The sequence below is a fragment of the Myotis davidii genome, unplaced genomic scaffold (assembly GCF_000327345.1).
Source record: "Myotis davidii unplaced genomic scaffold, ASM32734v1 scaffold30, whole genome shotgun sequence".
NCBI lineage: Eukaryota > Metazoa > Chordata > Mammalia > Chiroptera > Vespertilionidae > Myotis > Myotis davidii.
In genome coordinates this window covers 2,461,491-2,473,418 of record NW_006282874.1, presented here as the reverse complement: position 1 = coordinate 2,473,418, position 11,928 = coordinate 2,461,491, and the positions used below count along the sequence as shown (strand labels likewise).

At 48.7% G+C, this 11,928-nt stretch overlaps 1 protein-coding gene across 1 annotated transcript in view; it reads right to left on the bottom strand.

Moving 5' to 3' along the window:
• Positions 1-11,208, bottom strand: part of TMEM71 (transmembrane protein 71) — a 22,203-nt gene extending 10,995 nt beyond the window's left edge. The window contains 7 exon segments of the mRNA XM_015561575.1: positions 1,709-1,894; positions 5,214-5,326; positions 5,328-5,354; positions 7,082-7,294; positions 7,597-7,657; positions 9,293-9,374; positions 10,845-11,208. Of these exon segments, the coding sequence (XP_015417061.1) occupies positions 1,709-1,894; positions 5,214-5,326; positions 5,328-5,354; positions 7,082-7,294; positions 7,597-7,657; positions 9,293-9,338 (646 nt within the window). The 5' untranslated portion in view covers positions 9,339-9,374; positions 10,845-11,208.
• Positions 11,209-11,928: the final 720 nt, after the last annotated feature.

Genomic DNA, 11,928 nt, shown 5'->3' with positions numbered 1-11,928 from the left:
GGGCAAAAAAGGAGTGTAGATCCTGAGCCGCCTGGCCTTGCAAAACCCTTTGCTATCAGCAGCACATTTGCTGTGGAGCCACAGGGGCAAAGACGGCAGATTCTCCACCCGTGATCAGCATGGGTTGAACCAACCAGAACTCCGAGTAGCGTTTTAATCACCTAAAAGGAACCGGAGCCGTTTGAGGATCACCATGGGAAGAGGTACAGGAGCGTGTGGACATGCCCCGGCCTATTTGCCAAGGGCTTCAAAGCCCCACGCTCAGGGTCGTTAGCACACAGGACCCATGATGCTCAGTGCTCCCCCGCCTGCTGTCCGTCACCATCAGGCGGGACGCTGAGGATCTCCGCTGACAGAGTAAAAGGTCGCGTTTTCGAGGCCACGTGGGCTGTCTGAGGCCCAGCTGACAGGTGGGGAGCTGGGCCTTGAACCTTGGGAAGCCGATGCCCGAGGCTCCACGTGGCACCGCGTGGAAACGTGAATACTACGATGTTAGCAAACTACAGACTAAGGGATGTGCTTGCTGAGTTTATCCCAGACTGGCTCCCGGCGGGAAAACCCGGTAGTAGCTTTCCATCGCTGGACTTTTCCTTGCCAGGGACATGGCGTGAAAGGACACTTTTCCCCCCCTTTTCTTTTTTTTTTTTTTTAATATATTTTATTGATTTTTTACAGAGAGGAAGGGAGAGAGAAAGAGAGAGAGAGAGAGAGAGAGACAGAAACATCGATGAGAGAGAGACATCGATTAGCTGCCTCCTGCACATCCCCTACTGGGGATGTGCCCGCAACCCAGGCACATGCCCCTGACTGGAATCGAACCTGGGACCTTTCAGTCCTCAGGCCGATGCTCTATCCACTGAGCCAAACCAGCTTTGGCTCCCCCCGCTTTTCTTTTTTCCTTGTATGGAATGTGTCAAATACAAAGCAAAGTATGAAGATAGAATAACAGGCACCTGTGTATGCACTACCCAGATTTAATAAAGTTTAACATTTTGCCAAATGCCTTCAGGGTTTTTAAAAAACAAGCCTGGCCGGCCGGCGTGGCCCAGTGGTTGAGCGTGGACCTATGAACCAGGAGGTCACGGTTCGATTCCCCATCAGGGCACATGCCGGGGCTGCGGGCTCGATCCCCAGTGTGGGGTGGGCAGGAGGCAGCCTACCCATGATTCTCTCTCATCACTGATGTTTCTCTCTCTCTCCCTCTCCCTTCCTCTCTGAAATCAATAAAAACATATTTTAAAAAACAACAACCAACCAAACAAACCAAACTCCTGCCGATCCAGTTCCTCCGATGCCTCTAAAGCAGCGGTTCTCAACCTGTGGGTCGCGACCCCTTTGGCGGTCGAACGACCCTTTCACAGGGGTCGCCTAAGACCATCCTGCATATCAGATATTTACATGACGATTCATCACAGTAGCAACATTACAGTGATGAAGTAGCAACGAAAATAATTTTATGGTTGGGTACCAACATGAGGAACTGTATTTAAAGGGCCAGAAGGTTGAGAACCACTGCTCTAAGGTGACACCCGGAGGCAGTCACCCCCTCTGTGAATGCGTCCCCCGGGGCGGCAGCACCCCAGTTCCTCCCCCCTCAGGCAGGGTGATGCCCCCTCCTCCGTGTGTGGTAGTCACCTACCTCTACACTGCTCTCAGGCCCTGCGAGGAAGGATTACTTGGGTGTGGCAAAGATTTTTTAAAAACTCACTTGAATGATCCAAAATATTCCCTTGGAGATGCTCAGAAGCTGTCCCCCGGGGCTGCAGGGCCCCGCGGAGGGAGTCTTCTCTGGGAGTCTCAGGTGTGACGTGGCCCGGGGAGGAGGCGGCCACGGACTCTGCCTCCAGCCGCTCCGACGCCCAGTCATCAGTCAGCGCACAGTCAAAATCACCGCCTGGAAGGGCAGAGGCTCCGTAAGCGTGTGTGCACATGTGTGTGCACGTGTGTGTGTGTGTTCAGCGACTCTCAGTGCACTGTAGCTAGTGACCGTGACAAGAGTGATGCCACTGGAGTAGGACGGGACATGGACCCCTAGAGGAGATGGCACTTCCCGCTGCCATCCTCCTTGAACGCTGAGAGGAGGGTCTTCAGCACAGAGACCTGCAAAGGGCGGGGCATGACAGTCGGGTGACAGGTGCCAGGGCCAGTGAGTGAGAACAGGGCCCACGTGACCGAGGGGAGCTCGGGGAGCATGAAGCTGGGAACCCAGACTGGAGGCGGGTCACAGGGTTGGACTCCAGCTGAGGAGTCTGGAATGTACGCCACAGGCACCGAAGCGATGGTTTGTCTGAGTGAGGGTGGCACCCTAGGCAGGCCTCAGTGCATTTTTTTTTGGTAAATAACGTGGTTGTAATATGTGATACACAGCCAGGGGGCTCTGAAAGAAATCATGAACCATCAGAACGGATTCCCGGCTTTGATTGCTGTCCCGGGGTGTCTGCAGGGCCAGTGACCGAGGAGACAACAGCGGAGGGAAAGACTGAGGCTGCACGCAAGGGTCATCCCCAGAGAAGACCCCGGGGATCTGCTGGGATAGGGCAGGGTGCCTATAGTCAAGAACACGGTGCTTTACGCTCCGCAGAACTTGTCAGCAGGGTAGATCTTACGCTGAATGCTCTTACCACAAAAATCAAAGAAACCCAAACAAACCACAAGGGGGACTCAAGGAAACTCCTAGATGTGTTGGATGTCACCTGGATGATGGGGACGGTGCCACGGGTGTTTGCGTATGTCTGGACTCACTGAATTAGGTACATCAAACACGTACAGTCCTCCATATACCCATCGGACCTCCACAAAGCCGCTTAATGAAGAGAAGAGGCTAAGTGGTCAAGTTAAGGCGGACATGAGAAGGAACTAGGAACTTTCATGGCTGATTATACAGTCATGAGTGGCACCTACTGAAGATCGGAAAAGATGTGCGTGAGGCTGCCACGGCTGTGAAAAGTGTCCTGCGCTAGTGCCCAAGGCTGCCCTCTGAGCTCGTACCACTGCCTCTGAGAGTTAGATGAAATAGAAAACTGTATCCTACGTGGAACTCCGGATTTTTTAAAGAAAAGATGACATTAAGGAGGGAAACCACAAACAGAATCTTAGCATTAAAAAATGGTCAAGGATTTTTCATCTCTTAAAACACATGTTTTGCCCCCAACTGATATTTAATTTTTCCTCTGCTCTTCATAGTAAATGAAAGGGTCATAACGTAGAAACGTTTAGGCGATTAGCTCTCTCGTGTTAGATTTGAAGATATTCATTCCGTCCTGTTTGCCGGCTGGTCTAGCGTCATTTACTTCTGTTTAGAAGGCTGGCCTGTTTCTTCCCAGCACATGTCCATACCCTCCGCCTGTACAGTGAGCATTGCTGCCGGCTACAGAAGGAAGCACAAAGCCACACACAGAAGTTCCCAGCGAGGATATTCATGGAGAAGCAAGGGTGAGCTCCCAGGAAAACCACAGACCTCCAGCTGGGCTCCCTGCCTCAGGCCAACTTGCCTTTCTGTCTCAGGACTGGCAGGCACAGAGTGGGAAGTCCCGCCCAGCCCTCCCTGCGTGAGTCCTCAACCCATTTCAGTGTGACTCAGGGGCCTCCTCCAGGAATGCATCCCCCATCACAGTCCTGGGGTCCAGGGAGCTGCCTGAAGAATGAATTGCAACTAATGAGGGGAGGGGTCTCGACACAGCTGTGAAAGGGGTGAACTGAGGATCAACAAAATAGGCAATGACAAAAAAAAATTCTTTTAGCCTGAAAAATGAAGCAAGAGAAAATGAGGGGAAGTGAGTTTTGATTGCATCCATTGCCCAGAGAAAACAGCAAAACAACTTAATTTTGAATTCTTGAGTCTTTCTAACGAGGCTACATTTCCAGAGAAAAAGAAATTGCTGATCAGAGTCATGGGGCCTGGGGAGCGCTGATCACAGTTGACAGCTGAGCTGAGAGATCTCCAAGCCCCGTGCGCACCCCGGCTGACGAATCACCGATTTCGGAGGGGGCGGTTTGATTCGCTATATTTAGAAGATATTTGGAAACCTTGAGGATTTTTAACAAGGTACCTCAAGCATGTGCAGCGCTGCTGTGGTCCAATTGCTTTAAAATTGTTTGGACACATTTTGAAGAGGCAGCCATGGGAAACCTAGATGTGAATTCCCAAAGCTGGGAAGCACTGCCTTCAGAACAGCGATTCCCAAACTCCGGTCCTCCAAGCACCAGGTTCCTGAGCTTTGCCATATCCCGGAGCCTGCCTACCCCTAGACATTTAATATTTTCCTCTAAGTGTCCCGATAAATACCCATTGTTTCCTTCCCACTAATAAAAGTAATTATAACTACAAATTCCTGAGCATCCAGCATTGAACTATGCCTAATATTTATTGTTCCTTTTTTAAAAATATATTTTGTTGATTTTTTACAGAGAAGAAGGGAGAGGGATAGAGAGTCAGAAACATCGATGAGAGAGCAACATCGATCAGCCGCCTCCTGCATACCTCCCACTGGGGATGTGCCCGCAACCAAGGTACATGCCCTTGACTGGAATCGAACCTAGGACCCTTCAGTCTGCAGGCTGACGCTCTAACCACTGAGCCAAACTGGTCAGGGCTTTATTGTTCCTTTTAATATTAAAATATGCTTTGAGTTTCCATTACTATGTTTTATATGCATATGTGTACATATTATATGTATAATATATTACATAATGTGAATAGTATTATATAATGTATATCTAATATATACATACAGCATATATTTCAATAGGACTGTGTCATATATTAGTATCATATACTGATATATATGATAATATATAAATATATTACTATCACACTGTGCCTACATGTCTTGTTTAAAAATGAGGAAACTGAGATTTGGCCAAGTTAAGTAACTATCACATATGCCCAAACGAGGACCTGAACTCCAACCCCAGCATTCTTCCTCCACCCACAGCCCGTGCAGAAAGGACACCATGGAGATGCGCATGTATTTTCCAGGTTTTATCAGCTTGATAATTTAGTCATGTAAATTCTGGGCTATCTTGCAGGACATGGACACATATGTATTTGGATCATATGAGTAGTGGGGAGAGAGCTGTAGGTGAATTTTTAAAATGTGGCCCATCCTCTCTGTCCAAATGACTGTGGTCCCCGGATCTGACATTGGTTCAGGGCCAGGTGTTGCGGAGCCCACTCGGAGCTGTCCCACTGGGGAAAGGAGGGGCGGACTCACCACTGTCGCTGCAAGGCTGCGCATCCAGGCTGCCGGCTCCCTCCAGCCAGCTGGCCTCGCCCGGGGACGAGTCAGCATCAGCGAAGATGCTTCCCCGCAGCCAGGATCTAGCTGCGGATCCTCTTTTTCTTCCTAAATATCCTGGGAGAAAGGAAAGCAGCATGGTGGGTAATGGAGAGCAGTCACCCCCAGGTTCAAGAGAGAGGATTTAGTGGGAGCGAGTTGGGGAACAGAGCCCCTCTCTCCCATTCAGGTCCACGAAGCTCGCTCATTGTACTTGTTCCCTTGATTCGTTCCACAGAAGTTCCTTACGTTTCCGGGTGTGACAGCTGCTGGGATCCAAGTGAAGGATGCCAAGATAAAAGACAGAACCTTGGGCCCTAGCAGGTTTGGCTCAGTGGACAGAGCGTTGGCTTGTGGACTAAAGGGTCCCAGGTTCGATTCCGGTCAAGGGCATGTACCTCAGTTGCTGGTTCCCGCCCGGCCCCAGGCCCTGGTTGGGTCTCGTGCAGGAGGCAACCAATGTGTTTCTCTCACATCAATGTTTCTCTCTCTGTCTTTCACTCTCTCTCCCACTCTCCTTAAAAATCAATGGAAAAGTATCCTCGGGTGAGGATTAAAAAATAAAATAAAAGACAAAATCTCGGGTACCAGCAGTATACAAGCTAGTGTGGGAGAAAGACAAGAACAGGGACGCTGTAGCTAAGGCTTTCACGGAGCTCATTCTGCGCCAGGTGTCTTTCCTAGTGGCTACGTGTAGTAACTCACGCCATCCTCAGAATGGCCCTGCGAGGTAGGCACCATGGTTACCCCATTTTTCAAATCAAGAAAACGAAGCACAAAGAGGTTGAGTAATTTGTCTGAGGTCATATCTGAGAGGCAGACCCAGGCAGCCCGGCTCCACCGTCTCTGCTCTGTGACTGCGCTACGGAGGGGAGGGTGCCCTGACAGATGAACCAGGGCCGCTGGCCAAGGGCACCAGATGTCGGAGCAGAGGGGGGCCACAGCTCATCGGGAGTCCGGGGAGGTTTGTGAGGGAGGAGAGCTCTGAGCTGATCAGGATGGTCTGGCCTGTTCAGTGAAGCACAATAAGGTCCCATACTGGATCCTGCTAGGAAAGGATGCTGGGAAAGGAGGCTGGGAAGGTAAGAAGGCTGGTCATGAAGAACCTGGGATGTTATGTGAAGGAGTTGGATTGGATGTTCGAGCAAAGGGAGGTCGCCGAAGTGTGTCAAGGGGGAGGGGTGACGTGACTGTCTGTCTTTCTGAAAGACTTTGGCTACTGACACATGCACAGTCCCAACAATCTGTCCTCTACCTTTTGACCAATGTTGTCCTGCTATGGAGAAATCGGACACTCTGTCCATGGTTCCTGTTTATCTGCTTAGCCTGGAACGCGACCCCCTCCACGCAGCCCCTGCTTCTGCGCCCCGTCTTCTCTCTTGCAGACCAGCCCTCTGCCCCTGAGCTGTATTTCCACCAAACTACTTGCATTCCCCACTTTGCATCGGGGTCTCTCAGAACTCTCTTCGGAAGTCTCCTTTCCCGCTTCTATTTTAAGGGACGTCTGCATCTCTCAAGCCTCTCATCGCCATCTCTAGGGAGGGTCTTTTAGCCTGTCCCCCCAGGTAAAATCGGCCTGCTCCCTGTTCCCCTCATCCCTCCCCATTCAGACTTCTACCCCGGCACCTGCATCAGATCACTGCTTCTGTTACTTACCTGTCTGCTCTACCTGCCCCTGGTTAGCCTTTGTGCTTCCACAGTCTGGGGCAGGAATGGGCTCCTTATAAGTGAACACTGAATGGGCGAATGAATGAATGATGGCTGGATGGGACTTTTGATTTTTCCATGTAATATTTCCTACTTACCTCACTGAGTTCTCCCTGTACATCACACTGGTCTGGGATGGGCTCAGTGTGATGTTGCCATCTCTGTCGCAGAGGAAACTGTCCTCTGTCCAAATGTAGTAGCCGTTGGTGAGGAGCCTGGGACTTCGGCGACAGGGAAGGTAGGAGCCTGTCAGGGGATCTAGGGAGCAGCAGTCAAAGGAACCGTCACCAGCCAGGAAATCACAGGCAAAGCTGAAGAGGAAAGAAGGACATATACAATGGAAGATTACTTGGCCACAAAAAAAGGAATGAAGTCTTACCACTTACGACGGCATGGATGGACCTGGAAAGTATTACGCTAAGTGAAACAAGTCCGTCCGAAAAAGACAAATATGTACCATGATTTCACTTCTATGTGGAATCTAAAGAATAAAATAAACGAACAAGGCAAGTAAGTCTTAAACCTTCCTGTTTTTAAACCAGGAACATAACAAAATAGTGCCTCCAGGAGGAGAATTTGATTGATTTTTCTTGTAAAGAGCCCCATGGAATACCTTGGGAAAATGCACGTGGGAGACAGCTCTCCAGCAGATTCTCTCTCGGACCCGGAGGAACCTGCACAAGCCAAGGAGAGAGAAGTAGACGTTCATCACCCTCACCAGCACCTTCACCAGCGCCCTCACCAGCACCCACGCTGCAAACAGTGGCAGCGCAAATTGGAAGATGCCAATAGCTGATGTCCCAGCCTCTGCAGAGACTCCAGCTGGGGCAGCCATCCAGCGAATGGGCTCTAACACAAACCGTCACCAGCCAGGTCCCCACGGGAAGCTAGAATAGTGTGGGGGCTTCTGTCTCCTGTGCCTTCTCCTGCTCAACACTCCTTTAGAGGCCCTGGGGGCAGGATGAGGCAATAATACGTCATCAGCATCCACCTGACCCATGAAGAGCAGGGAGACAGCACCTTGTGTGGAGCTGGAGAAAACCGAAACCAATTGCCCCATGCGCTGGCTGTTTTAGCCGACTCAGTATTTCTGAGGGATCGATCGTCTGCCCTGGAGTTCTCTCAACAGCGCACTTTAAGGCACTTGCGTTGTACAATAATGAGCAAAGGCATTCGTGGAGGGAAAACAATAACGTTTGGTTTCACATAAAAGATCTTCTAATGTAGGAAGTATTCTTAATTAAGAAGCAAAGGCATCCATCCATTCGTTCCAGGTTAAGCAAAAGCGTGGCCATGGATTTCCTTTGGGGAACGTTGTAGTTCATTGATATTCTAAACTCAGAATTTTGTATCATACAGAAATGCCGTGAGTACTTCTACCCGACAGGCTCAGCGAAACTTGATCCCATTACTGACCATTAATAGCTAAGCAGCCAGAGGAATTGAGACATTCGGCTGGCCTGGCTGAGTTATGGAGGAAGATGCGGCACACATACACTGGCAGTACGACTCCCCCACAAGCAAAGACAAAATACTGCCATTTGTGACAACATAGATGGACTTTGAGAACATTGTGTTAAGTGAAATAAGTCAGTCAGAAAAAGCTAAGAATCATATGATGGGATATATTAAAACTGCAACTCATGGGCACAGACAGCAGGGCGGTGGTAGCCAGAGGGAAGCAGGTGGGGAGATGGGGCGTGGAGGGGGACTAAGATATGGTGACGGAAGAAGGTTTGATTGGGGGGCACACATGCCATATACAGATCATGCAGAAATCTACACTTGAAACCTACATGATCCTATTAACCTGCATCACCCCAATAACGTTAATAACATTAAAAAGAGAGAAAATAGTAGGTGTGTGAGGGAGGGTTGGAAGCAGGGTTTGGGGAGAAAAAAAACAAGAGGAAGGAAGAAACTCGAAACCACTACCGTTTTAACAAGTTACGCCCTTGTTTTCTGCAAGTAGCTATCAAAATCATTCAGTGTGTTGTGTGTGTGTTTTTTTAAATAGACAAACAGTTTTGCATCTTAATAGTAGCGGATAAACAATCTCCTTTCATATTTATGCACAGGCATCTAAAAAAAACTGATGACTTTTTTTTCTACTAAAAGGAAAAAAATATCACATTTCCCTCAAGGAAAGAGATGAAGTCAAAATCATTGCCAACGTGAACACTGGCATTTCAGAAGCACAAGCTCCTGACAGATGGTTAATGGTACGAGTATCAGCAAAATCAAAGCAAGGAAATGGCTCAAAGAAGTCTAATCATTCAGAAGATAATTGCGTGTCGCAATTCGCCCACATTGACTTGCCACCGGTGTTGACATCAGTTGAGATGTTCGGGACATCTTGGGAAGGCTGCTTGTTCAAACTTCACAGATTTCCTGCAAAAGACATTTTTAAAAAAAGGTGGACTATATGTCAAAAATAGAAAAGTGATGCCCAAACAGATGGCATCTACTAATTGCACTTGTCGGATGTGTATACTGAAATAAGGCAGAGATATTGGGTGGGAGGCAGGGGACCAGATTGAAGGACCCCTGGGGTTGTCCCTGCTCTACATTCTCCATTGTCTTGCTCAGCGCATCTAAATGATGTCTTCCTGTAAATAAGATCAACATTTTCTTGGGGAAAGCTAGACTTGCAAAGGTTGACTTGTCAGCAAAATAAAAATAATAAAAATGAGTTATTTGATTAAGAACATGGGAGGACATCTGTAATAGTATCAACAATAATTTTTTTTTAATCTGAACAACAACAAAAAAGATTGGTCCTAGAGCTTTCTAAATAAACTCATTTATATTGTCATCATCCAAAACACATCCACCTCATTATCAAGTTTCAAGTAATGCGTGGGATTGGTGTCTGGCCCTCATCCGACACCTTGGACCACTGACAGGTAGTCACAGAGAGGGCCAGTGGTCTTTCGTACTTGCTATCAGCCTGGACATTCCTGCGCATCGTAAGCAGAATTGCACTAAAAATAGTCCAGCACTGGGCAGATTTCAATACTCCGTTCCCGAGGACATACTATGTACATTCGCAATTACAACTTAAACACATCCCCAAGTGCGCACATCACGTCAACTATGACCATTTACCAACTCACCACATAGATCTACCTTCTGTTAACTATTAAGCTGTGTTGGTATCACTGTCCTAACAGCTTTCTAATGCAGGTCTGAACGCTTCTCTGAATCACCACCTCCATCCGCATTTAAAAAATGTGATAACTTAGCAATGCGTTGTTTTTGTAGCCGTGACACACAGCATTGACCCAGGATAAGTCTGGAGCTCTAGGTGGATTCTTCCAGTAAGTTATACGCAAAACCTGCTGGAAAACATTGACCGTGGCTTATCCAGACCTTCAGATAAGTCAGGAGGACTGCCTGGCACGCCTTGCATGATTTTGAAATCAAAGCACACATTCAGAGAGCTCACTTGCTTGGAATGTAGAATAATTGTGTCTCACGGTAATGGAATAGCATGCCCCTGGTCCTTTGACTTTTGATCACTATCATATGACTATGCCCAGCCCCAATGACCCTGTATCAGCTTCCCCCGAGCACTCAGTTCAATTCGGAGCTGACGTGTCCTGCAGCCGAAAGCAAGGTCCTGTAGCCGTACCCTGCGAGTACCCATGGCAGCAACAGCAGCACGTGAACTGTTAAGTGAGTGTTAGTAACTGGGAAGAAGACGCCAGTAAACAGCTCTCAAACTTCTCAAGAAACAGATCCCGTCTACCAGTTCCCTCAGAGCGACAGATCTGTTTGGGAAAGTAATTTGCCCACACGCGTCCTTTCCAACGGAGCTCCCTGTCTTTCTTTCCAATTGACAGATAACAAAATAGTTACTGAAAGACGAAGCCTCCCGAGCAAGACGGTCAGCAGAATAATCCAGGATGTAGCCGCTCTTCAGCTGCAACGGACGGACGAATGCCGGGCTGTCAACAGGTGCAGAGGTCGCCTGATGGGGGAAACCCCACCTTCCCCTCCTTCTCGGCGATGCCAGCGCGGTGCAGGTGCAGGCGTTTGCGGGATTCCGTCCTCAGCCGCCTCTGGTTCCTTTGGCTGTTTCCTAGAACAGAAGAGCATGTAGTTCTTGGGAAAGTCTGCCTTCAAACTGTTCTTGTTTTCGTTCAAAAGCAGCCTGCGAAACCAGGGGCTGAGCGGCAGGATGAGGTCACACTTCCTGTCGGGCTGAGTGACAGTCTCGCTGGGGAGCATGGTGGAGACTCAAGATTGTCTCCTGGGGCTGCCACAGGGTGTGTGTGTGTGTGTGTGTGTGTGTGTACATCAGGTCACCAGGGAGATGCTTTTCTGAGCTCACTGGGCACCCCCAGCTGCGTGAGCATAAGAAAAACTCAAGCCACACTTCCTGCGGCTCATCTCTGGCCGTTTTCAGTATGAATCGCTGCATACCAGTGCTTTGTTCCAATCAATACAATTTATTGGTGATAACGCACTGATGCTATGACATTCAGAATGCCATTGACTACCAGGAGCTTGATCTGGGGGAGTGTCAGCACTGGGAATAGGTTAATCCAGCAAACGCTGGGCTTTACAGGAAACTATCTACGGGTGGGAGTTTGCATCCTATATTTTAGTTTGCATTCTGTATTTATATTTCAGTAGCGCTCAAAGAACTGGATCTTGGTGGTCCCTGCAGATCTCTGCTGTTGCAAGCGATCCAAGAAAAATACACATTCCAGCAACACTGAGGCGCATGGGGTCATGGGAACAGTGTGGGTTTGGGAGCTACATAGACTGCGATGCAAACTCTGTCCTCCATAGATGTGACTTAACCTGTTGGAGCTGCAGCTTTCTCAATGATACATGTGATGATGTATATGTCAAAGGATGGCTTGGAGAATGAAACGAGAGAAAAGGAATGAGAAAGAAGTGAGTCCTCAGCTCAGATATGCAGGATGGGTTCCTT